Source organism: Loxodonta africana, chromosome 3, assembly GCF_030014295.1.
Source record: "Loxodonta africana isolate mLoxAfr1 chromosome 3, mLoxAfr1.hap2, whole genome shotgun sequence".
In the NCBI taxonomy this organism is placed as follows: domain Eukaryota; kingdom Metazoa; phylum Chordata; class Mammalia; order Proboscidea; family Elephantidae; genus Loxodonta; species Loxodonta africana.
Genome location: NC_087344.1, coordinates 145,578,332 through 145,605,572, shown reverse-complemented (window position 1 = coordinate 145,605,572; position 27,241 = coordinate 145,578,332). Strand labels below are relative to the sequence as shown.

At 39.0% G+C, this 27,241-nt stretch overlaps 1 protein-coding gene across 1 annotated transcript in view; it reads left to right on the top strand.

Moving 5' to 3' along the window:
* Nucleotides 1–27,241, top strand: part of BRDT (bromodomain testis associated) — a 106,415-nt gene that overhangs the window by 64,246 nt on the left and 14,928 nt on the right. Inside the window, 1 exon segment of the mRNA XM_010598124.3 lies at nt 10,455–10,660. Coding sequence (XP_010596426.1) covers nt 10,455–10,660 — 206 coding nt within the window.

The window sequence follows — 27,241 nt, the reverse complement described above, 5'->3', positions numbered from 1 at the left end:
TTTTTGTCTCAGTTTAAACTGTTTCTCCAGTTCTTACAACAGTGGTCTCATACAAAATTTGTCCTTTTGCAACTGACCAATTTCACTCAGCATAATGCCTTCCAGGTTCCTCCATGTTTCCTCACTGTTCTTTATCAATGTGTAGTATTCCATTGTGTGAATATACCATCATTTATTTATCCATTCATCCACTGATAGGCACCTTGGTTGCCTCCATCTTTCTGCTATTGTAAACAGTGCTTCAGTGAACATGGGTATGTGTATATCTGTTCTTGTAAAGGCTCTTATTTCTCTAGGATATATTCCAAGGAGTGGGATTGCTGGATCATGTGGTAGTTCTATTTCTAGCTTTTTAAGGAAGTGCCAAATCAATTTCCAAATGTACCATTTGCAGTGACCATGGGTGTGCATATGCCTATTTTTTTTTTTATATTCCTAGGAGTGGGATTGCTGGATTGTATGGTATTTCTATTTCTAGCTTCTTAAGGAAGCACCGAATCATTTTCCAAAGTGGTTGTGCCATTTTACATTCCCACCAGCAGTGCATAAGAGTTCTAATCTCTCCAGAACCCCTCCAATATTTATTATTTTGTGTTTTTTGGATAGCGCCTTGTTGGGGTGAAATGGTGTCTCATCGTAGTTTTGATTTGCATTTCTCTAGCTGCTGATGATTGTGAGCCTTTCCTCATGTGTCTGTTAGCCACCTGAATGTCTTCTTTGGTAAAGTGTCTGTTCATATCATTAACTCATTTTTTAATTGGATTTTTTGTCTTTTTATTGTAGAGGTGTTGGATTTCCCTATAGATTTTAGAGAGATTAGACCTTTGTCAAATATGCCTTAGCCAAAATTTTTTTTCCAGCCTTTTTACTTTCTGGGTGACTCCCGTTGCTGTCAAGTCGATTCCAACTGATAACAACCCTATAGGACAGAGTAGAACTGTCCCATAGGGTTTTCAAGGAGCGGCTGGTGAATTCAAACTGCCGAATGTTTGGTTAGCAGCTGTAGCTCTTAACCACTGTGCCATCATGGCTCCTTGAGGAGCATAAAGTGTTTAATTTTGAGAAGATCCCAGTTTTCTAGCTTATCTTCTGGTGTTTGTGTATTATGATCGTTAAGTTTGTGTGTCATCTTGGCTAGGCCTTGATTCTCAGTGGTTTGACAGTTGCATATGATCGTTTCTCTGATAAAATTTGGTATAAAGTGATCACCTCCATGATGGGATCTGCTGTGAGTAACCAGTCAGTAGAAAGGGAGTTTCCTTGGGCGTGTGGCCTGCATGGAATATAAGTGGACATTCTGGCAAGGCTCGTGGGCTTTTGCTCGTTCTGGATCCTGCAGTTGGCTCTTGTTCATCTGACCTCCGGCTCTTGAGACTTGAGCTAGCAGCTTACCTGTGGTCCTGCCTGCTGATCTTGGGATTTGTCAATCTTCGCAGCCTCTGAGCAAGAGCCCTGCTCTCTGACCTGCAGATCTTGGGTTCACCAGCCCCTGTGGCTACGTGAATCAGCAGAAGACTCTATCCTGACCTACAGATTTGGGACATTCCAGCCTCTACAACTGAGTGAGCCACTTCCTTGATACAAATCTCTGTCTATATATGTATTTATACGCTTCAGTGGTTTTGATTCTTTAGAGAACCCAGGCTAAGACGTACATCGTTAGTTAAGGTTTATGCCATATATTAAGGCCCCTGTTGTTGACACTGATAGCATAGTGGTTAAGTGCTACAGCTGCTAACCAAGAGGTCAGCCATTTGAATCCACCAGGCGCTCCTTGGAAACACTATGGGGCAGTTCTACTCTGTGCTCTAGGGTCGCTATGAGTCAGAATCGACTCAATGGCACTGGGTTTGGTCTTCTTTGGTTTATTGTTAACACTATTTTTTCTTCCACGACCTGTATAATTTTTGGTTTTATATTTAGGTCTTTGATCCATTTTGAATTAGTTTTTGTGTATGGTGTGAGGTATGGGTCCTGTTTCATTTTTTTTTACAAATAGACATTAAGTTTTTCTAACATCATTTGTTAAAAAGTCTGTTTTTTCCCCATTTAATGGACTTTGGCCTTTGTCAAATATCAGGTGACTGTAGGTGAATGGATTTATATCTCAGTTCTCAATTCTATTCCATTGGTCAGTGTGTCTGTCATTGTACCAGTACCAGGCCGTTTTGACTACTGTAGCTGTATAGTAGGTTCTGAGGTTAGGTAGTGCAAGGCCTCCAACTTTGTTTTTCTTCTTTGATAATACTTTACTTATCTTGGGCCTCTTTCCTTTCAATATAAAGTTAATGGTTAGTTTTTCTCTCTCATTAAAGAATACTGTTGGTATTTAGGTCGGGATTGCATTGTATTTGTGAGATTGCTTTGGGTAGAATTGACATTTTTACAGTATTGAGTGTACCTATCCATGAGCATGGCTTGCTTTTCCATTTATGTAGGTCTCTTTGGTTTCTTGCAGTAGTACTTCGTAGTTTTTTCTGTATAGGTCTTTTGTATCTCAGTTTAGATTTATTCCTAAGTTTTTTTTTTTTTTAGGGGCTATTATAAATGATATTGCTTTCCTAATTTCCTTTTCATAGTTTTCTTAATTGCTGTATAGGAATCCAATTGATTTTTCTGTGTTTATCTTATATCTTGCAACCGTGCTGAATCTTTCAATTAGTTTCAGTAGATTTCTTGTGGAGTCTTTAGGCATTCTCTAGGTATAATATCATTCATGAATAGCAATAATTTTACATTTTCCTTACCAATTTGGATGGCCTTTATTACTTTTTCTTGCCTGCTTGCTCTAGATAGGACCTCTAGCACCGTGTTATATGGGACTAGTGATAAAGGGCATCCTTGTCTTGTTCCCATTCTCAGGGGAATGCTTTCAGCATCTCTCCATCGAGAATGATGCTGTCTGTTGGTTTTGTATGTTGTTGTTAGGTGCCATCAAGTCAGTTCCAACTCATTGAGACCCTGTGCACAACAGAACGAAACACTGCCTGGTCGTGCTCTATCCTTACAATCGTTGTTATGCTTGAGCCCATTGTTGCAGCCACTGTGTCAATCCACCTCGTTGAGAGTTTTCCTCTTTTCCACTGACCTTGTACTTTGCCAAGCATGATGTCCTTCTCCAGGGACTGATCCTTCCTGACAACATGTCCAAAGCATGTAAGATGCAGTCTTGCCATCCTTGCTTCCAAGAAGCATTCTGGTTGTACTTCTTCCAAGACAGATTTGTCTGTGCTTTTGGCAGTCCATAGTATATTCAGTATTTGTCTCCTTTTTACCACGATTCAAAGGCATCAATTCTTCTTCGGTCTTCCTTATTCATTGTCCAGCTTTCACATGCATATGAGGCGATTGGAAATACTATGGCTTGGGTCAGGCACACCTTAGTCTTCAAGGTGAGGTCTTTGCTTTTCAACACTTTAAAGAGATCTTTTGCAGCAGATTTGCCCAGTGCTATGTGTCTTTTGATTTCTTGACTGCTGCTTCCATGGCTGTTGATTGTGGATCCCAGTAAAATGAAATCTTTGACAACTTCAGTCTTTTCTCTGTTTATCATGATGTTGCTTATTGGTCCAGTTGCAAGGATTTTTGTTTTCTTTATGTTGAGGTGTAATCCGCACTGAAGGCTGTGGTCTTTGGTCTTCATGAGTAAGTGGTTCAAGTTCTCTTCAGTTTCAGCAAGCATGGTTGTGTCATCTGCATAATGCAGGTTGTTATTGAGTCTTCCTCCAATCCTGACGCCCTGTTCTTCTTCATATAGTCCAGCTTCTCGGATTATTTGCTGAGCATACAGATTGAATAGGTATGGTGAAAGGATACAATCCTGATGCACACCTTTCCTGACTTTAAACCACTCAGTATGCCCTTGTTCTGTCCAAACAGCTGCCTCTTGATCTATGTACAGGTTCCTCATGAGCACAATTAAGTGTTCTGGAATTCCCATTCTTCACAATGTTATCTATAATTTGTTATGATCCACACAGACAAATACCTTTGCATAGTCAATAAAACACAGGTAAATATCCTTCTGTAGACCCGGCAGTCTACTTCTGAAAAGAATTAGCCAGTGAAAACCTTATGAATAGCAGCAGAACATTACTGGTTTTGTATAGATGCCCTTTATTACGTTGATGAATTTCTCTTCTGTTCATATTTTATTGGGAGTTTTTTATCAGGAATGGGCGTTGGACTTTATTAAATCCCTTTTCTGCATTGATTGAGATAATCATGTGATTCTTTCCTTTTTATTTATGTGGTAGATTATGTTGATTGATTTTCTAATGTTGAAGCATCGTCGCATACCCAACATGAATCCCACATTGTCATGGTATATTATTTTTTTGCTATGATGATGAATTCTATTGGCTAGAATTTTGTTGAGAATTTTTGTGTCTATATTTACAAGAGATGTTGGTCTATAGTTTTCTTTTTTGTGGCATCTTTGCCTGGCTTTGGTATCAGGGTTATGCTGGCTCCATAGAACGAATTTTCTGTGTTCTGAAATAGTTTGAGTAGTACTGGTGTAAGCTCTTCTCTAAATGTTGGTAGAATTCTCCATTGAAGCCATTTGTGCCAGGAATTTTTTTGTTGTTGTTTTTTTAACCTTTTCAATCTATTCTTTTGTTATGCGTCTGTTCAGATTTTCTATGTCTCTGCTAGTTCAGGTAGGTAGTATGTTTCTTGAAATTTGTCCATTTTCTCTAGGTTTTCAAATTTGTTTGGAGTACAGTTTTTCTTAGTACTCTGTCATGATCCTTTTTATTTCAGTTGGGTCTGTTGTAATGTCCCCCATTTCATTTCTTGTTTGGGTTTTTTGCTTCCTTTCTTCTTTTTCTTGTCAATTTGTCCAGTGGTTTCTCCATTTTGTTGATTTTTTTCAAAGAACCAACCGTTGGTTTTGTTGATTCTTTCTGTTGTTTTTCTATTCTCTATTTCTGCTCTGATCTTTATTGTCTTCTTTCTTCTGGTGGCTGTGGGTTTCTTTTGCTGTTCCCTATTTGTTAGAGTTGTAAAGCTAACATTTTGATTTTGTTCTTTTTTTCTTGTTTGATGTGTGCATCTATTGCTATAAATTGACCTCTGAGTACTGCTTTTGCTGTATCTCAAAGGTTTTGGTATGATGTATTTTCATTCTCAGTTAATTCTAGGAATTTTTTTTTATTTCCCCTTTAATTACTGGATTACCCATATTTTTTAAGCAATGCATTATTCAATTTCCATGTAACTGATTTTTTTTCCTTGTTCTTCCTGTACTGATTTCTACTTTTTTATAGCATTGTGATCAAAGACAATGCTTTGTATTATTTCGATGTTTTGGATTTCATTGAGGGTGGCTTTGTGGCTTAAAATGTGTTCTATTCTGGAGAATGTTCCATGTGCATTGGAAAAGAATGTATACTTTTCTGCTGTTAGGTGGAGTGTTCTGTATATGTCTATGAGGTCAAGTTGGTTGATTCTGGCCTTTAGATCTTCTGTATCTTTCTTGAGTTTCTTTCTAGATGTTCTGTCCTTTACCAAGAGTGGCGTGTTAAAGTCTCCTACTATGATTATGGAACTGTCTCTCTTTTCAGTGCTGTTAGAATTTGTTTTATGTATTTTTGAGCCCTGTCGTTGGGTGTGTAGATATTTATTAAGGTTATGTCTTTTTGATGGATTATTATATAATGTCCTTCCTTGTCTTTTATAGCTGATTTTGCCTTAAAGTCTATTTTATCCGAGATTGGTATTACCACTCCTGCCCTTTCTTGATTACTGTTTGCTTGATATATTTTTTCTATCCTTTGATATTTAATATGTTTATATCTTTGTGTCTAAGTTGTGTCTCCTGTAGACAGCATATTGATGGGTTGTGATTTTTTATCCATCCTGTTATTCTCTGTCTCTTTACGGGTGTGTTTAAGCCATTAATGCTCAGTGTGATTATTGATAGGTATGAGTTTATTACTCTCATATGGTTGTGCTTTTTTTTTTTTTTTTGTGGTGCTGACATTTTCTTTGTTCCCCTTACTTTGTTGTACTGAATTCCTTTTGTTTGTAGAATTTCTTTTCTTTCGTTATTACAGATTTTGTGTTTACCAATTCTTTTTTTATGCTGATGAGATTTGTTAACTTCCTTTGTGGTTACCTTGGAATTTATCCTTCCTAAATTTAAACCAGTCTTCTATTACTTGATATTACCTTGCCTTCCTCTCCATTTGAAAGTTCTATACCTACTCCACCCAGGTGGCACAGTGGTTAAGAGCTCAGGCTGCTACCCAGAAGGTCAGCAGCTCAAATCCACCAGCTTCTCCTTGAAAACCCTATGGAGCAGTTCTACTCTGTCCTGTAGGGTCGCTATGAGTCAGAATTGACTGGATGGCAATGGGTTTTTTTTTTTTTAATACCTAACAGCATTTATTCACCCTTTTATTGTTTTGACATTGTTATCATTTATGGATTGGCATCTCTCTGTTGTCCTGTTTTAAGTCTTTTAGCTTTGTTTTATTATCAAGAGTTCTTTACCTAGGTTGGTATCTGGCTGATGCTGTCCTGTGTCCTAGACTCTGGTTGTTGTTTGATGTTGTTGGTTGTCTAACCAAAGGGCTCCCTTTAATATTTCTTGTCAGTTTGGTTTGGTTTTTACAAATTCCCTTAATTTCCAGTGTCGTTGCTGGCTGTGGTGCAAGATGGTTACACCGTACTTTGTTAGTTGGCAGGGGACCTCCACTCAATATCTCTCCTGTTGTCTCTTTTTTCCATTAGTTTGTTCTTCCATTCAGTGTTTGATCTAGTTCCTTATCCTTTCATTTGATTCTTAGGGTCCCGAAGTTGATGTCTGCATCTGTTTTACTTAGTTTTTCAGATCTTTGCTGCAGAATGATGGCATGGCACCATGTTGGCTTCCTAATCTCAGCTGATTTTTTTGACAGAGCTAAAAAAAAAAAAAGACAGGAAAGAAAGAAAAGACCAAGATGGATGTCAGAGAAGACTCTGAAACTTGGTCATGAACATCAAGAACCTAAAGCAAAAGGAAGAATTGATGAAGTAAAAGAACTGAACAGAAGATTTCAAAGGGCAGATCAAGAAGACAAAGTAAAGTATCATAATGACATGTGCAAAGAGCTGGAGATAGAAAATCAAAAGGGAGGAACACGCTTGGCATTTCTCAAGCTGAAAGAACTGAAGAAAAAATTCAAGCCTCGAGTTGCAATAGTGAAGGATTCTATGGGGAAAATATTAAACGATGCAGGAAGCATCAAAAGAAGATGGAAGGAATACTCAGAGTCATTATACCAAAAAGAATTAGTCAATCTTCAACCACTTCAAAGGGTAGCATATGATCAGGAACCAATGGTACTGAAGGAAGAAGTCCAAGCTGCTCTGAAGGAGTTGGCGAAAAACAAGGCTCTAGGAATTGATGGAATATCAATTGAGATGTTTCAACAAACGGATGCAGCGCTGCAGGTGCTTACTCATCTATGCCAAGAAATAAGGAAGACAGCTTCCTGGCCAACTGACTGGAAGACAGCCATATTAATGCCTCTTCCCAAAAAAGGTGATCCAACCGAAAGTGGAAATTATAGAACAATATCATTAATATCACACGCAAGTAAAATTCTGCTGAAGATCATTCTAAAACAGCTGCAGCAATATATCAACAGGGAACTGCCAGTTGCGCGTAGGGTCACTATAAATTGGAACAACTCGACAGCACCTAACAACAACTAAAAAAAAAAAAAGTGGAAGAAGAAAGAAAAAATACCTCTCCTCGTTTTTGCAGGTTGACTCTGTGTGGGGGCTGTCCTTCAACACTTGGCCAGGCTTGCTCTGAGCCTAGTGATCAGTCAGAGGTGAAAACTTAGGGTCTTCTTAGCTCTTTCTGAGTGTGTGCCTTGCCCTGGGCGTGCATGTGGCTTTATGAGTTTTCCAGTATACACAGGTGCTTTTGAATGCCCTAATTTCCCACAGCAACCCAGATTTTCCTCTGAGGCTTAAGCAGCCTATGTTATGTCAACCATAATATGTTACCCTAGGCAGTTGTAGGTTGATGGTTACCTTACTGTGTTTTCAAGCAATGTCTACTGCATTACCACCTTGAGTAGGTTCTGTGTGAGGTGAAACAGGAAAGGTACCTTGTACCAGTCCTCATGTAGCCCCCATACAGGTTAGAACCAACATACACAATAATTTGCAAATAAGGTCTGTTATACTCCCCCTGGAACCAGAGACCAGAGTCCCACACTGGGCACATGGGCTGCCATCTTCAAGACTGGCACTGAGCTGGGGAGACTGTGCCACAAAGGCATGTAAAAATGCCACAAAGCTTTCCTACTATGTTTGAGTTGTCTTTTTCTTGATTCAGCATTTACGGTTGCTGCATAGTTTTCCATAGTTCTGGAAAAGTTGGTTCTTATATTTTCTTGTTTACAAACATACAAACTTAAGTATATTTTGTGATGTTTCTGTGAAGAGATGGGAACTTGGAGTGGCCTGCACTACCGTTTTGCCAACATCAATGCTAGTCTTAGTTCTTTTAACATTCATTATTGGTCTGACTGACTTGAGACTCTACTTGCTTTAATTCATTCCACTTTTAAATTCTTAGATTAGCCATCTTGATGTACTGCTGTGGTTGTATTGTTCATCTGTGTGAAACCTTTAGTGGTTTCCAACTTGTGCTGGAAGAATGATAATTAAATACCTCTACGTTCTGACCCCAGGCTAGCTCTTCAGTCTTAACTATATGCCTTGAAATTCATTGAAACTAAACTACTCATTCCTCGTCAGATACATCTGGTAGATTATGTTCCTTCTTCCATGAGAAATGCTTTCCACCTTCATCTCTGTCTGTCAAAAGATTTCTCATCCTTCTCGGTAATACCTGAAAAACTTTGCTGTACTCCAAACCCACATGTGAACTTTCTCCTGTTATAGGGCCTGCCAAAATTCGTTGCAATGAAATAGACATTTCAGGACACAGAGCAAGAGACCAGGGTGTCATCCTTCCTTTAACAGAATATGCTACCTAAATATACTACCAGGTATTACCTGCCCTGTTTCAAATCTTTGTGTGAAGGTGAGATTTTTTAACTGACTGAGTAGTCACATTAGCTCTGGAACTGGTATTTAGCTCGTTCTGTAGATAGGGAAAAAACAGAGGTTTTATCGGCAACTTATAAGGAAGGTGTTGTAAGTACAACTAGATGGTCATTGGCAAAGGTCTTTGCGTGTGTTGGTGGGGGTTCATTCTGATCCCTTTTATTATTTCAGGACAGAAATTAAAGGCCCAAAGACATATCTAGTCATAAATTTTCTTTTTCCTTATATGGGACCGTGGACAAGTTTTTCCCTAATATTTCATGGAAATATATCAAAACAGCAATCAAGCATAATTATCAAGTAGACAATTATTAAAAAAGAAAATTCAGCAGAAGATGTTTAGGCATTGCCTGATTCTCTTTCCTTAGCCACAGATAGGCAGGTTAATTTCTAGAAAGGCCATCGAAACTTGTAATATTCAATATGGTAGCTACTAGCCACATATGGCTATTGAGTCCTTGAAATGTGGCAAGTATAACTGAGGAACTAATTTTTTAATTTAATTTATTTTTAATTAATGTAAATTTAAAAAATGATATTCAGTTCAGTTATTATAAAGCTTAAGTATATTTGGAACAGCTCAGTTATATACATCTACTTTTTCAGCTATAAATTTTATGAAATATAAATACAAATCAGTTATTTCTGATCAGAATATAGCACCTGAATTGAGATGTACTATAATTGTAAAATAGATACTGAATTTTGAAGAATTAGTATGAAATAAAATATCTTAAGTTTTTTATATTGATCACAAGTTGAAATGATTCTGCTTTGTGTGTATTGGGTTATCTAGAATATTAATTTTACTTTTGGCTACTGGGAAATTTGAAATCACATATATTTCTATTGGATGGTACTGATCTAGACCATGGCGTATCTTATTTAGGAACATTGGTCACAATCAGTTATTTTTTTCTTTCTATCACGGAAAGGAAAAACATACCGATGTCAGGAGTTCCCAACAAATCCTATGCCATTCTTATGGCCTAATCTTACCTAGCCTCTTATTAATCATCTCATTAATGCTTTATTCTCCCTATAGGGTCAAAAATATCTTCATTACAGTGACTAGTTTATTTCTGCAGATTTGTCATGCAATTAATATATTTTAAGTTAGTTAATATATCTTAAATTGAAATAACTAGCAAGCATACTACTTTTATTTAATCTTAGATGAATAATTATGTTTAGATTACCTATTCTCAAACTTTTATCTTGTTTTTCTGATTTTTGTAATCTTTAACTTAAGTTTAAGTAAAAGTTATGAGAATCTTTGAAAACGTAATCTGATCTATTACTGTATAAAAAATTATTGTCCTCCTTCCAAAATTTCATTGACATCTCTAGACATAGACTGAGTCATACATTTGTTTTAGGATATAAAGATCAAGAATGCAGACTCTTGGAAAAGTTTAGGCAAACCAGTCAAAACATCAGGTGTACTGAAATCCTCAGATGAGCTCTTCAACCAGTTTAGAAAAGCAGCAATAGAAAAGGAAGTAAGAGCTCGAACGCAGGAACTAGTACGGAAACATCTTGAACACAATACAGAGGAACTCAGAGTATTTCAAGAAAATCAGAGGTATGTAATTTACTTGATTAAAGGAGGCCTTGGGAGGTATATAGCCATGTATATTAAACATATTAAATTTCAAGTTCGTCAAGTGACTATGATTCAACTGTTCAGTAGTACAAAGAGCAAACGATAATCGGTAAAAGAATAAATCTTTGTTTTTTTTCAATTTTTATTGTGCTTTAAGGGAAAGTTTACAAATCAAGTCAGTCTCTCACACAGAAACTTATATACACCTTGCTACACACTCCCAGTTGTTCTCCCCCTAATGAGACAGCCCGCTTCCTCCCTCCACTCTCTCTTTTCATGTCCCTTTCACCAGCTTCTAACCCCCTCCACCCTCTCATCTCCCCTCCAGACAGGAGATGCCAACATGGTCTCAAGTGTCCACCTGATCCAGGAAGCTCACTCCTCACCAGCATCCCTCTCCAACCCATTGTCTAGTCCAAGCCCTGTCTGAAGAGTTGGCTTTGGGAATGGTTCCTGTCCTGGACCAACAGAAGGTCTGGGGACCATGACCACCAGAATCCTTCTAGTCTCAGTCAGACCATTAAGTCTGGTCTTTTTATGAGAATCTGAGGTCTGCATCCCACTGCTCTTCTGCTCCCTCAGGGGTTCTCTGTTGTGTTCTCTGTCAGGGCAGTCATTGGTTGTAGCCGGGCACCAACTAGTTCTTCTGGTCTCAGGCTGATGTAGCCTCTGCTTTATGTGGCCCTTTCTGTCTCTTGGGCTCGTAATTACCTTGTGTCCTCGGTGTTCTTCATTCTCCTTTGGTCCAGCTGGATTGAGACCAATTGATGCATCTTAGATGGCCGCTTGCTAGCGTTTAAGACCCCAGACACCACTCTCCAAAGTGGGAGGCAGAATGTTTTCTTAATAGATTTTATTATGCCAATTACTTAGATGTCCCCTGAAACCATGGTCCCCAAACCTCCCCCCCTCCCCACTACGCTGGCCTTCGAAGCATTCATTTTATTCAGGAAACTTCTTTGCTTTTCGTTTACTCCAGTTGTGCTGACCTCGCCTGTATTGTGTGTTGTCTTTCCCGTCACCTAAAGTAGTTTTTATCTACTATCTAATTAGTGAATACCCTTTTGCCACCCTCCCTCCCTCCCCCTTCTCATAACCATCAAAGAATATTTTCTTCTCTGTTTAAACTATTTCTCCAGTTCTTATAATAGTGGTCTTATACAATATTTGTCCTTTTGCAACTGTCTAATTTTACTCAGCATAATGCCTTCCAGATTCCTCCATGTTATGAAATGTTTCACAGATTCCTCACTGTTCATTATCAATGCGTAGTATTCCATTGTGTGAATATACCATAATTTATTTATCCATTCATCCGTTGATGGGCACCTTGGTTGCTTCCACCTTTTTGCTGTTGTAAACAGTGCTGCAGTAAACATGGGTGTGCTTGTATCTGTTCGTACAAAGGCTCTTATTTCTCTAGGATATATTCCAAGGAGTGGGATTGCTGGATCGCATAGTAGTTCTATTTCTAGCTTTTTAAGGAAGCGCCATACCGATTTCCAAAGTGGTTGTACCATTTGACATTCCCGCCAGCAGTGCATAAGTGTTCCGGTCTCCCCACAACCTCTCCAAGATTTATTATTTGGTGTTTTTTTGGTTAATGCCAGCCTTTTTGGAGGGAGATGGAATCTCATTGTAGTTTTGATATGCATTTCTCTAATGGCTAATGATCATGAGCATTTCCTCATGTATCTGTTAGCTACCTGAATGTCTTTTTTTTTTTAATTAACTTTTATTGAACGTTTACAAATCGAGTCAAACTGTCACATATAAGTTTACATACATCTTACTCCGTACTCCCACTTGCTCTCCCCCTAATGAGTCAGCCCTTCCAGTCTCTCGTGACAATTTTGCCAGCTTCCAACTCTCTCTATCCTCCCATCCGCCCTCCAGACAGGAGATGCCAACACAGTCTCAAGTGTCCACCTGATACAAATAGCTCACTCTTCATCAGCATCTCTCTCCTACCCACTGTCCAGTCTCTTTCATGTCTGATGAGTTGTCTTCGGGGATGGTTCCTGTCCTGTGCCAACAGAAGGTTTGGGGACCATGACCGCCGGGATTCCTCTAGTCTCAGTCAGACCATTAAGTATGGTCTTTTTATGAGAATTTGGGGTCTGCATCCCACTGATCTCCTGCTCCCTCAGGGGTTCTTTGTTGTGCTCCCTGTCAGGGCAGTCATCAGTTGTGGCCGGGCACCAACTAGTTCTTCTGGTCTCAGGATGATGTAGGTCTCTGGTTCATGTGGCCCTTTCTGTTTCTTGGGCTCTTAGTTGTCGTGTGTGACCTTGGTGTTCTTCATTCTCCTTTGATCCAGGTGAGTTGAGACCAATTGATGCATCTCAGATGGCCACTTGTTAGCATTTAAGACCCCAGACGCCACATTTCAAAGTGGGATGCAGAATGTTTTCATAATAGAATTATTTTGCCAATTGACTTAGAAGTCCCCTTAAACCATGGTCCCCAAACCCCCGCCCTTGCTCCACGGACCTTTGAAGCCTTCAGTTTATCCCGGAAACTTCTTTGCTTTTGGTCCAGTCCAGTTGAGCTGACCTTCCATGTATTGAGTATTGTCCTTCCCTTCACCTAAAGCAGTTCTTATCTACTAATTAATGAGTAAAAAACCCTCTCCCACCCTCCCCCCCTCGTAACCACAAAAGTATGTGTTCTTCTCAGTTTATACTGTTTCTCAAGATCTTATACTAGTGGTCTTATACAATATTTGTCCTTTTGCCTCTGACTAATTTCGCTCAGCATAATGCCTTCCAGGTTCCTCCATGTTATGAAATGTTTCACAGATTTGTCACTGTTCTTCATCGATGCGTAGTATTCCATTGTGTGAATATACCACAATTTATTTAACCATTCATCCGTTGATGGACACCTTGGTTGTTTCCAGCTTTTTGCTATTGTAAACAGAGCTGCAATAAACATGGGTGTGCATATATCTGTTTGTGTGAAGGCTCTTATTTCTCTAGGGTATATTCCGAGGAGTGGGATTTCTGGGTTGTATGGTAGTTCTATTTCTAACTGTTTAAGAAAACGCCAGATAGATTTCCAAAGTGGTTGTACCATTTTACATTCCCACCAGCAGTGTATAAGAGTTCCAATCTCTCCGCAGCCTCTCCAACATTTATTATTTTGTGTTTTTTGGATTAATGCCAGCCTTGTTGCAGTGAGATGGAATCTCATCGTAGTTTTAATTTGCATTTCTCTAATGGCTAATGATCGAGAGCATTTTCTCAGGTATCTGTTAGCTGCCTGAATATCTTCTTTAGTGAAGTGCTTGTTCATATCCTTTGCCCACTTCTTGATTGGGTTGTTTGTCTTTTTGTGGTTGAGTTTTAACAGAATCATATAGATTTTAGAGATCAGGCGCTGGTCGGAGATGTCATAGCTGAAAATTCTTTCCCAATCTGTAGGTGGTCTTTTTACTCTTTTGGTGAAGTCTTTAGATGAGCATAGGTGTTTGATTTTTAGGAGCTCCCAGTTATCTGGTTTCTCTTCATCATTTTTAGTAATGTTTTGTATTCTGTTTATGCCTTGTATTAGGGCTCCTAAGGTTATCCCTATTTTTTCTTCCATGATCTTTATCGTTTTAGTCTTTATGTTTATGTCTTTGATCCACTCGGAGTTAGTTTTTGTGCATGGTGTGAGGTATGGGTCCTGTTTCATTTTTTTGCAAATGGATATCCAGTTATGCCAGCACCATTTGTTAAAAAGATTATCTTTTCCCAATTAACTGACCCTGGGCCTTTGTTGAATATCAGCTGCTCATATGTGGATGGATTTATATCTGGGTTCTCAATTCTGTTCCGTTGGTCTATGTGTCTGTTGTTGTACCAGTACCAGGCTGTTTTGACTACTGTGGCTGTATAATAGGTTCTGAAATCAGGTAGAGTGAGGCCTCCCACTTTCTTCTTCTTTTTCAGTAATGCTTTGCTTATCCGAGGCTTCTTTCCCTTCCATATGAAGTTGGTGATTTGTTTCTCCATCACATTAAAAAATGACATTGGAATTTGGATCAGAAGTGCATTGTATGTATAGATGGCTTTTGGTAGAATAGACATTTTTACTATGTTAAGTCTTCCTATCCATGAGCAAGGTATGTTTTTCCACTTATGTAGGTCCTTTTTAGTTTCTTGTAGTAGTACTTTGTAGTTTTCTTTGTATAGGTCTTTTACATCTTTGGTAAGATACATTCCTAGGTATTTTATCTTCTTGGGGGCTACTGTGAATGGTATTGATTTGGTTATTTCCTCTTCAATGTCCTTTTTGTTGATGTAGAGGAATCCAAGTGATTTTTGTATGTTTATCTTATAACCTGAGACTCTGCCAAACTCTTCTATTAGTTTCAGTAGTTTTCTGGAGGATTCCTTAGGGTTTTCTGTGTATAAGATCATGTCATCTGCAAATAGAGATAATTTCACTTCCTCCTTGCCAGTCCGGATGCCCTTTATTTCTTTGTCTAGCCTAATTGCTCTGGCTAGGACCTCTAGCACAATGTTGAATAAGAGCAGTGATAAAGGGCATCCTTGTCTGGTTCCCGTTCTCAAGGGAAATGCTTTCAGGCTCTCTCCATTTAGAATGATGTGGGCTGTTGGCTTTGTATAGATGCCCTTTATTATGTTGAGGAATTTTCCTTCAATTCCTATTTTGGTGAGAGTTTTTATCATGAATGGGTGTTGGACTTGGTCAAATGCCTTTTCTGCATCAATTGATAAGATCATGTGGTTTTTGTCTTTTGTTTTATTTATGTGGTGGATTACATTAATGGTTTTTCTAATATTAAACCAGCCTCGCATACCTGGTATAAATCCCACTTGGTCATGGTGGATTAATTTTTTGATATGTTGTTGAATTCTATTGGCTAGAATTTTGTTGAGGATTTTTGCATCTATGTTCATGAGGGATATAGGTCTGTAATTTTCTTTTTTTGTGGTGTCTTTACCTGGTTTTGGTATCAGGGAAATGGTGGCTTCATAGAATGAGTTCGGTAGTATTCCGTCATTTTCTATGCTTTGAAATAGCTTTAGTAGTAGTGGTGTTAACTCTTCTCTGAAAGTTTGGTAGAACTCTGCAGTAAAGCCATCTGGGCCAGGGCTTTTTTTTGTTGGGAGTTTTTGAATTACCTTATCAATCTCTTTTTTTGTTATGGGTTTATTTAGTTGTTCTAGTTCTGATTGTGTTAGTTTAGGTAGGTAGTCTTTTTCCAGGAATTCATCCATTTCTTCTAGGTTTGCAAATTTGTTAGAGTACAGTTTTTTGTAATAATCTTTTAATTTCAGTTGGGTCTGTTGTGATGTGGCCCATCTCGTTTCTTATTCAGGTTATTTGTTTGCTTTCCTGTATTTCTTTAGTCAGTCTGGCCAATGGTTTATCAATTTTGTTAATTTTTTCAAAGAACCAGCTTTTGGCTTTGTTAATTCTTTCAGTTGTTTTTCTGTTCTCTTTTTTTTAATTCATTTAGTTCAGCTCTAATTTTTATTATTTGTTTTCTTCTGGTGCCTGATGGATTCTTTTGTTGCTCACTTTCTATTTGTTCAAGAGTAGGGACAGTTCTCTGATTTTGGCTCTTCTTTTTGTATGTGTGCATTTATCGATATAAATTGGCCTCTGAGCACTGCTTTTGCTGTGTCCCAGAGGTTTTGATAGGAAGTATTTTCATTCTCGTTGCATTTTATGAATTTCCTTATTCCCTCCTTAATGTCTTCTATAACCCAGTCTTTTTTCGGGAGGGTATTGTTCAATTTCCAAGTATTTGATTTCTTTTCCGTAATTTTTCTGTTATTGATTTCCACTTTTATGGCCTTGTGCTCTGAGAAGATGCTTTGTAATATTTCGATGTTTTGGATTCTGCAAACGTTTGTTTTATGACCTTTTTATGTGGTCTATTCTAGAGAATGTTCCATGTGCGCTGGAAAAAAAAGTATACTTTGCAGCAGTTGGGTGGAGAGTTCTGTATAAGTCAATGAGGTCAAGTTGGTTGATTGTTGTAATTAGGTCTTCCCTGTGTCTATTGAGCTTCTTACTGGATGTCCTGTCCTTCTCCGAAAGTGGTGTGTTGAAGTCTCCTACTATAATTGTGGAGGTGTCTATCTCACTTTTCAGTTCTGTTAAAATTTGATTTATGTATCTAGCAGCCCTGTCATTGGGTGCATAAATATTTAATATGATTGTATCTTCCTGGTCAGTTGTCCCTTTTATCATTATGTAGTGTCCTTCCTTATCCTTTGTGGTGGATTTAAGTTTAAAGTCTATTTTGTCAGAAGTTAATATTGCTACTCTTCTTTTTCGCTTATTGTTTGCTTGATATATTTTTTTCCATCCTTTGAGTTTTAGTTTGTTTGTGTCTCTAAGTCTAAGGTGTGTCTCTTGTAGGCAGCATATAGACGGATCGTGTTTCTTTATCGAGTCTGAGACTCTCTGTCTCTTTATTGGTGCATTTAGTCCATTTACATTCAGCATAATTATAGATAAGTATGTGTTTAGTGTTGTCATTTTGATGCCTTTTTATGTGTGTTTTTGACAATTTCAATTTTCCACTTACTTTTTTGTGCTGCGACTTTTCTTTGTAAATGGTGTGTTCCTCATTTTCATAGTATTTGACTTTATGTTTGCTGAGTCATTACGTTTTTCTCGGTTTTTATTTTGAGTTATGGAGTTGTTATACCTCTTTGTGGTTATCTTAATATTTACCCCTATCTTTCTAAGTAAAAACCTAACTTGTATTGTCCTATATCGCCTTGTATCACTCTCCATATGGCAGTTCTATGCCACCTGTATTTAGTCCCTCTTTTGGATTATTGTGATCTTTTACATATTGACTTCAATGATTCCCTGTTTTGAGCATTTTTTTTTATTTAATCTTAATTTGTTTTTGTGATTTCTCTATTTGAGTTGATATCAGGATGTTCTGTTCTGTGACCTTGTGTTGTGTTGTTATCTGATGTTATTGATTTTCTGACCAAACAATTTCCTTTAGTATTTCTTGTAGCTTTGGTTTGGTTTTTGCAAATTCTCTAAGCTTGTGTTTATCTGTAAATATCTTAATTTCGCCTTCATATTTCAGAGAGAGTTTTGCTGGATATATGATCCTTGGCTGGCAGTTTTTCTCCTTCAGTGCTCTGTATATGTCATCCCATTGCCTTCTTGCCTGCATGGTTTCTGCTGAGTAGTCTGAACTTATTCTTATTGATTCTCCATTGTAGGAGACCTTTCTTTTCTCCCTGGGTGCTTTTAAAATTTTCTCTTTATCTTTGGTTTTGGCGAGTTTGGTGATAATATGTCTTGGTGTTTTTCTTTTTGGATCAATCTTAAATGGGTTTCGATGAGTATTTTGGATAGATATCCTTTCATCTTTCATGATGTCAGGGATGTTTTCTGCCAACAGATCTTCAACTATTCTCTCTGTGTTTTCTGTCCTCCCTCCCTGTTCTGGGACTCCAATCACATGCAAGTTATCCTTCTTGATAGAGTCCCACATGATTCTTAGGGTTTCTTCATTTTTTTAAATTCTTTTATCTGATTTTTTTTCCAGCTATGTTGGTGTTGATTCCCTGGTCCTCCAGATGTCCCAGTCTGCATTCTAATTGCTCGAGTCTGCTCCTCTGACTTCCTATTGCATTGTCTAATTCTGTAATTTTATTGTTAATCTTTTGGATTTCTGAATGCTGTCTCTCTATGGATTCTTGCAACTTATTAATTTTTCCACTATGTTCTTGAATAATCTTTTTGAGTTCTTCAACTGTTTTTATCAGTGTGTTCCTTGGCTTTTTCTGCAGATTGCCTTATTTCATTTCTGAGGTTATCCCTGATGTCTTGAAGCATTCTGTAAATTAGTTTTTTTATATTCTGTATCTGATAATTCCAGGATTGTATCTTCATTTGGGAAAGATTTTGATTCTTTTGTTTGGGGGGTTGTAGAAGCAGTCATGGTCTGCTTCTTTATGTGGTTGGATATCGACTGCTGTCTCCGAGCCATCACTAAGATATCGTAGTGATTTATTCTCTATTTGCTCACTGAGTCTTGCTTTGTTTTCTTTCAATATATGTGGATGGGCTACTAGATTGTGCTGTCTTGATTGTTGTCGCCCTTGACTTACTTATGACCTATTACCTGCTGGTTTGGGCTGTTACCAGATATATATGCCTGAGTCCATTCACTATTCTTGAGTAGAATCTGATTTTGGGTCATCAAGTGTGTGACGCACCCTGTCACCTATCCACCTTGAGAAGTAGTGGTGATAGTTGTGTGCACCAGATTCTAGTAGCAGCTGGGGTTCACACTCTGGGGGTGGGGGGCAGGATGCTGACGGGCTACCCCACGTGTCAGTGAGGTAGGTGTGTCTCTATTCCTAAAGCACCTTGGTGGGTGGGCTCTGCAGCTGTACCTTAGGCCCCCAGTGCAAGTACCTCTACAGATTGGTAGGTGTCACCCTCCTTAGACCCCTAAGGCAGGAGGCTAGGTGGTCTGGGGGGAGCTTCAGCCCTCAGTTCCCTGTTGTGGGTCAGTGAGGGCTCTGCTGAATATGCAGAGATATCAGACCTGGGAAACTTGTCTTTCTAGTAAATCCGCTAAAAAAAAAATCTTGTCAGATCCCTATCAGAAATGCCTTTGCATTATAATAGCCACCTTGTTGCCTGTAGGGACGAAAGCCGGAGACTGTGGATCACATATGCTTGGCTGGAGCTGGTTCTGTGTTTTTAGTCCAATTAGGGAAGGATTTTTGGTTCCTGGGTTATGTGTGCTGGCTGGGTAGAGATTGCACTCCCCCGAGGGTCAGGCCCGCAGGAGCCGCAGTCATTTCCTGCGCTGCCAGTCCAAAGCCCAGCGTCAAGGTAGCCCGGCTGGGACGCTTCACTCCTGGCTCCAGAAGTAGTCGCTGCCTCCTGGGGACTTCTCCTCCCACCAGCCGTGTCGCCGTGCCACCCTCGCGGACTGGCTGGGCGCCCTCCTGGGGTCAGTTCAGGGGTGTAGGGCTGCACCCCGTGTTTGCACCATCACAATATGTGGTGCTCATCTCCCCTGCGCCCGGTCCAAAGCCCAGCACCAAGGTTCCCCACCTGGGACGCTGCACTCCGGGCTCCAAAACCAGTCGCTGCCTCCCGGGGACTTCTCCTCCTGCCAGCTGCGTTGCCGCACCGCCCGCCCGGACTGGCTGGGCCCCCTCCCGGAGTCAGTTCAGGGGTATAGGGCTGCGCCCCATGTTTGCACCGTCACAGGATGTCCTGCTCAGCTCCCCTGCGCCCAGTCCAAAGCCCAACGCCAAGGTTCCCCGGCTGGGACGCTGCACTCCTGGCTCCAAAACCAGTCACTGCCTCCCGGTGACTTCTCCCGCCAGCCGCGTCACCGCACCGCCTGTGCTGACCGGCTGGGTCCCCTCCTGAGGTCAATTCAGGGGGTAGGGCTCCGCCCGTGTTTGTGCCGACACAGGATGTTGTGTTCAGCTTCCCTGCGCCCAGTCCAAAGCCCGGCTCCAAGGTTACCTGACTGGGACACTGGCCCCAGGCTCTGAAAACAGCCTCTGCTTCCCCATAGTTGTTCGTTCTCCGTCTCTGTCACTCAGGTCAACTCTTTAAATCTGTGTTTGTTGGTCAGGGTTCATAGATTGTCATGTTTGTGATCGAGTCACTTGTTTTTCCGAGTCTTTGTTGCAAGAGGGATCCGAGGTAGCGTCTACCTAGTCAGCCATCTTGGCCGGAACTCCCTGAATGTCTTCTTTAGTGAAGTGTCTGTTCATATCTTTTGCCCATTTTTTAATTCTGTTATTTGTCTTTTTGTAGTTGAGTTTTTGCAGTATCATGTAGATTTTAGAGATCAGGCACTGATTGGAAATGTCATAGCTAAAAACTTTTTCCCAGTCTGTAGGTAATCTTTTTACTCTTTTGGGGAAGTCTTTGGTTGAGCATAGGTGTTTGATTTTTAGGAGCTCCCAGTTACCTAGTTTTTCTTCTGCATTGTTAGTAATGTTTTGTATACCGTTTATGCCATGTATTAGTGCTCCTAACATTGCCCCATTTTTTCTTGCATGATCTTTATCATTTTAGATTTTATATTTATGTCTTTGTTGCATTTTGAGCTCATTTTGTGCATGGAGTGAGGTATGGGTCTTGTTTCCTTTTTTTGCAGATGGATATCCAGTTATGCCAGCACCATTTGTTAAAAAGACTGTCTTTTCCCCATTTAACTGTTTTGAGCATTTGTCAATAATCAACAGCTTATACGTGGATGGATTTATGGCTGGATTCTGAATTCTGTTCCACTGGTCTATGTATCTGTTGTACCAGTACCAGGCTGTTTTTACTACTGTGGTGGTATAATAGGTTCTAAAATCAGATAGAGTTAGGCCTCCCACTTTCTTCTTCTTTTTTCAGTAATGTTTTACTTATCCAGGGCCTCTTTCCCTTCCGTATGAGGTTGGTGATTTATTTTTCCATCCCATTAAAAGATGTTGGAATTTGGATCGGAATTGTATTAAAGCTATAGATCACTTTTGGTAGAATAGACATTTTTATAATGTCCAGTCTTGCTATCTATGAGCAAGGTATGTTTTTCCACTTATGTAGGTCTCTCTTGGTTTCTTTCAGAAGTACTTTGTAGTTTTCTTTGTATAAGTCTTTTACATCTCTGGTAAGATTTATTCCTAAGTATTTTATCTTCTTGGGGGCTACTGTAAATGGTAGTGATTTGGTGATTTCCTCTTCGATGTTCTTTTTGTTGGTGTAGAGGAATCCAACTGATTTTTGTAAGTTTATCTTATATGCCGATACTCTGCTGAACTCTTCTATTAGTTTCAGTCATTTTCTTGAGGATTCCTTAGGGTTTTCTGTATATAAGATTATGTCATCTGCAAATAGAGATACTTTGACTTCTTCCTTGCCAATCTGCATGCCCTTTATTTCTTTATCTAGCCTAATTGCGCTGGCTAGGACCTCCAGCACAATGTTGAATAACAGTGGTGATAAGGGGCATCCTTGTCTGGTTCCTGATCTCAAGGAGAATGCTTTCAGGCTCTCTCCATTGAGGATGATGTTGGCTGTTGGCTTTGTACAAATGGCCTTTATTATGTTGAGGAATTTTCCTTCTATTCCTATTTTGCTGAGAGTTTTTATCATGAAATGGTGTTGACCTTTGTCAAATGCCTTTTCTGCATCAATTGGTAAAATCATGTGATTCTTGTCTTTTGTTTTATTCACATAATGGATTACATTAATTTTCTAATGTTGAACCATCTCTGCATACCTGGTATGAATCCCACTTGGTCATGATGAATTATTTTTTTGGTATGTTGTTGAATTCTATTGGCTAGAATTTTGTTGAAGATTTTTGCATCAAATTTCATGAGGGATATAGGTCTGTAATTTTCTTTTTTTTGTGGTGTCTTTACCTGGTTTTGGTATCAGGGATATGGTGGCTTCATAGAATGAGTTTGGGAGTATTCCGTCCTTTTCTATACTCTGAAATACCTTAATAGTAGTGGTATTAGCTCTTCTCTGAAAGTTTTGTAGACCTCTGCAGTAAAGCAGTCCAGGCCAGGCCTTTTTTTTGTTGGGAGTTTTTTGATTACCTTTTCAATGTCTTCTTTTGTTACGAGTCTATTTAGTTGTTCTACCCCTGTTTGTGTTAGTTTAGGTAGGTAGTGTCTTTCTAGGAATTCATCCATTTCTTCTAGGTTTTGAAATTTCTTAGAGTACAGTTTTTCATAGTAATCTGATAGGATTCTTTTAATTTCAGTTGGGTCTGTTGTAATGTTGCCCATCTCATTTCTTTTTCAGGTTATTTGCTTCCTCTCCTGTTTTTCTTTTGTCAGTTTGGCCAATGGTTTATCAATTTTGTTGATTTTTTCAAAGAACCGGCTTTTGGGCTTGTTAATTCTTTTAATTGTTTTTCTGTTTTCTATTTCATTTAGTTCTGCTCTAATTTTTATTATTTGTTTTCTTCTGGTGCCGAGATTTTCTTTTGTTGCTCTCTATTTGTTCAAGTTGTAAGGATAATTCTTTGATTTGGGGCTTTCTTCTTTCTATATCTGTACATTTATTGATATAAGTTGACCTCTGAGCACTGCTTTCACTGTATCCCAAAGGTTCTGATAGGAAATGTTTTCATTCTCGTTGGATTCTGTGAATTTCTTTATTCCATCCTTAATGTCCTTTATAATCCAGTCTTTATTGAGCAGGGTATTGTTCAGTTTCCATGTGTTTGATTTCTTTTCCAAACTTTTTCTGTTATTAATTTCCACTTTTATGGCCTTATGGTCAGAGAAGATGCTTTGCAATATTTCGATGTTTTGGATTCTGCTAAGGCTTGCTTTATATGCTTTAATATGTGGTCTATTCTAGAGAATGTTCCATGTGCACTAGAAAAGAAAGTGTACTTGGTTGCTGTTGGGTGGAGTGTTGTTCCGTATATGTCTGTGAGGTCAAGTTGGTTGATTGTGGCATTTAGATCTTCCGTGTCTTTATTGAGCATCTTTCTGGATGTCCTGTCCTTCACCAAATGTGGTATTATTGTGGAGCTGTCTATCTCACTTTTCAGTGCTGATAAAGTTTGTTTTATGTATCCTGCAGCCCTGTCTTTGGGTGCATAAATATATAATATGGTTATATCTTCTTGGTATATTGTCCCTTTAATCATTATATAGTGTCCTTCCTCATCCTTTATGATGGATTTAACTATAAAGTCTATTTTGTCAGAAATTAACATTACCACTCCTGATCTTTTTTTATTGTTGTTTGCTTGATATATTTTTTTCCATCCTTTGAGTTTTAGTTTGTGTCTCTAAATCTGAGGTGTGTCTCTTGTAGGCAGTATATAGCGGATCATGTTTTTTAATCCATTCTGCCACTCTCTGTCTTTATTGGTGCATTTAGTCCATTTCCATTCAGTGTAATTATGGATAGGTATGAATTTAGTGCTATCATTTTGATGTCTTTTTTTTTGTGTTGTAGACAGTTTCTTTTTCCCACTTAATTTTATGTGCTGCATAGATTATATATTGTCCTTTCCTCATATTCGTTGTTGTTGATTTTGTTTCTGCTGAGTCTTTATTTGTTTCTTGTATGTTATTTTGATGTGTAGGATAGTTTGTCTCCTTTGTGATTACCTTATTATTTACCCCTATTTTTCTAAATTTAAACCTAACTTTTATTTTTTTGTATCGCCTTGTCCTCTCCATATGGAAGAACTATGACTACATTTCTTAGTCCCTCTTTATTGTTTTGATGTTGTCTTCTTTTACATAATAACAGCGCTGTTACCCTGTTTTGAGCATTTTTTTATCTTTTGATATCCCTGCCTGGGTTGACTTCTGATTGCTGTGCCCAGCATTCTAGTCTTGGGTTGGTACCTGATATTATTGATTTTCTAACCAAAGAACTCCCTTTAGTATTTCTTGTAGTTTTGGTTTGGTTTTTATGAATTCCCTAAACTTCTGTTTATCTGGAAATGTCCTAATTTCACCTTCATATTTGAGAGACAGTTTTGCTGGATATATGATTCTTGGCTGGCATTTTTTTTCTTTCAGTTTTTTAAATAAGTCATCCCATTTCCTTCTTGCCTGCATTGTTTCTGCAGAGTAGTCGAAGCTTATTCTTATTGGCTCTCCTTTGTAGGTGACTTTGTTTATCCCCAGCTTTTCTTAAAATTCTCTCTTTATCTTTGGTTTTGGCAAGTTTGATTATAATATGCCTTGGTAACTTTCTTTTAACATCTACCTTATGTGGAGTGCGATGAGCATCTTGGGTGGATATCTTCTCATCTTTCACAATATCAGGGAAGTTTTCTGCCAACAAATCTTCAAGAATTCTCTCTGTATTTTCTGTTATCCCTCCTTGTTCTGGTACTCCAGTCACTCGTAGATTATTTCTCTTGATAGAGTCCCATGTAATTCTTAGGGTTTCTTTGTTTTTTTTAATTCTTTTATCTGATTTTTCTTCAAATATGTTAGTGCCAAGTGCTCTATCTTCAAATTCAGAAATTCTGCCTTCCACTTGCCCAAATCTGCTTCTTTGAATTTCCTCTGAGTTGTCCATTTCTGTAATTTTATTGTTAATCTTCTGAATTTCTGATTGCTATCTGTGTATGGATTTTTCCAGCTTATTAAACTTTTCATTATGTTCCTGAATAATCTTTTTAATTTCTTCAGTTGCTTTATCTGTGTGTTCCTTGGCTTGTTCTGCATATTGCCTGATTTCCTTCCTGATGTCTTGAAGGGTTCTGTATATAAATCTTTTGCATTCTGCCTCTTGTAATTCCAGGAAGGCACTTTCATCTAGAAGATCCCTTGATTCTTTGTTTTGAGAGCTTGTTGAGGCGATCATGGTGTGTTTCTTTATGTGACTTGATATTAACTGTTGTCTCCAAGCCAATCTATAAGTTATTGTATTAGTTTATTTTATGTTTGCTTACTGTGTCATAGCTTCTTTCTTAGTTTTGTTTTGATATGCCCAAATGGGTTGCTTGAGTGAGGTAGCTTGATTATTTTCACCTTTGGAGCTCTGACGTCCTGTCCCAGATGGCTAGAGTTGTTATCAGGTGTATTAGTCTAAGAGTCCACTCAGTTTTCTTGTACGAATTCAGCTCAGGTGTCCAGGTAGCTGAGAATCAAGTGTGTGGTACAGGCTCTGTCCTACAGTCTTCGAGGGGCAGGGTGGCTGGTGTAGGTACCAGTATCTAGTTGCAGCAGGGGATCACACTCTGAACAAGGCAGGGGGCTGAGAATCGTCCCCCATGTGTCTCTGAGGAAAGCGTGTCCCTGTTCCTTAGAGCATACGGGTGGGTGGGATCTGCAGACAGACTGTGGGCACCCAATGTTTTTGGTTGTAAGGACTGGGTGGTACCAGTTATCCTTGGACCCCTGTCGTGGGTGGCTTGGTGACCTGAGTAGAACTACCAGTCCTTAGGCCCCTGATGTGGGTAGGTGAGGACCCTGTTTAGTAGGCAAAGCTGTGTCAAACATCAAACACCCACCTCTCCGCCACACAGCAGAAACGGTTGGAGTCTGTCAACAAGGGCCTGTTTTCCTGAAATAGGCCCACACAGGTCCATGCAGAGGTGAAATGTACTCAAGGTCCACAGATTGTTTATGCCTGGACAGGAGCCACATCTGTCCTGAGCTCCCCCAGTTAGTGGAGTTGGCAAATTATCTTTTTCGCCAATTGCAAATTTATTCGTTCTTCAAGCCTAGGAGGATGGCTCTAGGCACTCAATAGGGCCTATCTCCAGCCCAGGGAAGTCAGCCACTGAAGCCGGCTCAGGAGTTGGGGGAGCGGTAAAATATACGCAAGTACTTAACTTTTGCTGAGAGCGCCGTTTTCCTTTGGTTCCGGAGGTGTGAGTAGGCTGTGTGGCTGGCTGCTTCTCCCTGAGGAAACTGTACCCGAACGCTAGTACCAGCCCACCACCAGCGCTCTGGGAATGGTGCCTGAGGGTTCCCCATGATTCGTGTCCAGTAACTCCTCTCCACTTCTGAACCATCTCTTACTCCCCCTGCCCCTCGGTTCGTTTTCTAAGCTTGCCTTTGATGTTTAGGGCTCCTAGCTTGTCATAAATATACTCGTTTCACTTATTTTTTTGGGTCTTTTTGTAAAGAGGGCTCGCCGGAAGCATTTGTCTGTCCTGCCATCTTGGCTTCGCCTCCTTCAAAAGAATAAATCTTTACTGACCTTTTTTCTAATAGCAACATCTACTCCGAAAAGGATAGTAATTATCAAGTACTTAACTAAAGTATTAAAGGTATTAATATTGTTGTTAGTTTTCAATGAGTCCAGTGCAGTGCAACCTGATGTATAACAGAACAAAACATTACCCAGTCCTGTGCCGTATTTATAATTGTCAGTATGTTTGACTTCATTGTTGTGGCTGTTGGGTCAATCTGCTTCATTAAGGACTTCCCTCATCTTTTGCTGCCCCTCTCTAGCAAACATGCTGTCTTTTTCTAGTGATAAAAAAAAAAAAGTGATAGATTATAAAAATACCACTATTTTCCAGAAATGTCTAAATGTTGTTTTATATGTAAGAAGAGAGTAATGCACCTTGGCTACAGTTTTTCAGACTTTTTCTTTGTTAATATAGATTGCCCTATGTAAAATTTGACACAGCAGAAATAAAACTTAAAAATAATGTCATAATGTGGGCTTAAGCATAGCAACGACTGTGAAGATGGCCCAGGACCAGGCACTGTTTCATTGTTTTGTACATAGAGTGGTTATCAGTTGGAATGGACTCAATGGCACATAACAACACCATGTGAGAATAGATATCTGAAGCATTGTCTTGTTTGTCGTTTAGTAATGTATTTTTGTAATAAAAACTTTTAAGGAACTTGAAACCTAATTTGTGCTATGACTATTTTTTTTCTAATTTTATTGTTTTAGGTGAAAGTTTACAGCACAAATTAGTTTCTCATTCAAAATTTATAGACATATTGTTTTGTGACATTGGTTACAACCCCCAAATGTGTCAGTACTCTCCCCCTTTCCCTTTATGCCCTGAGTTCTTTGCATTTATTTATGCAGGCTTCCTGTTCCTTCCTGCCTTCTTGTCTTTACTTTAGG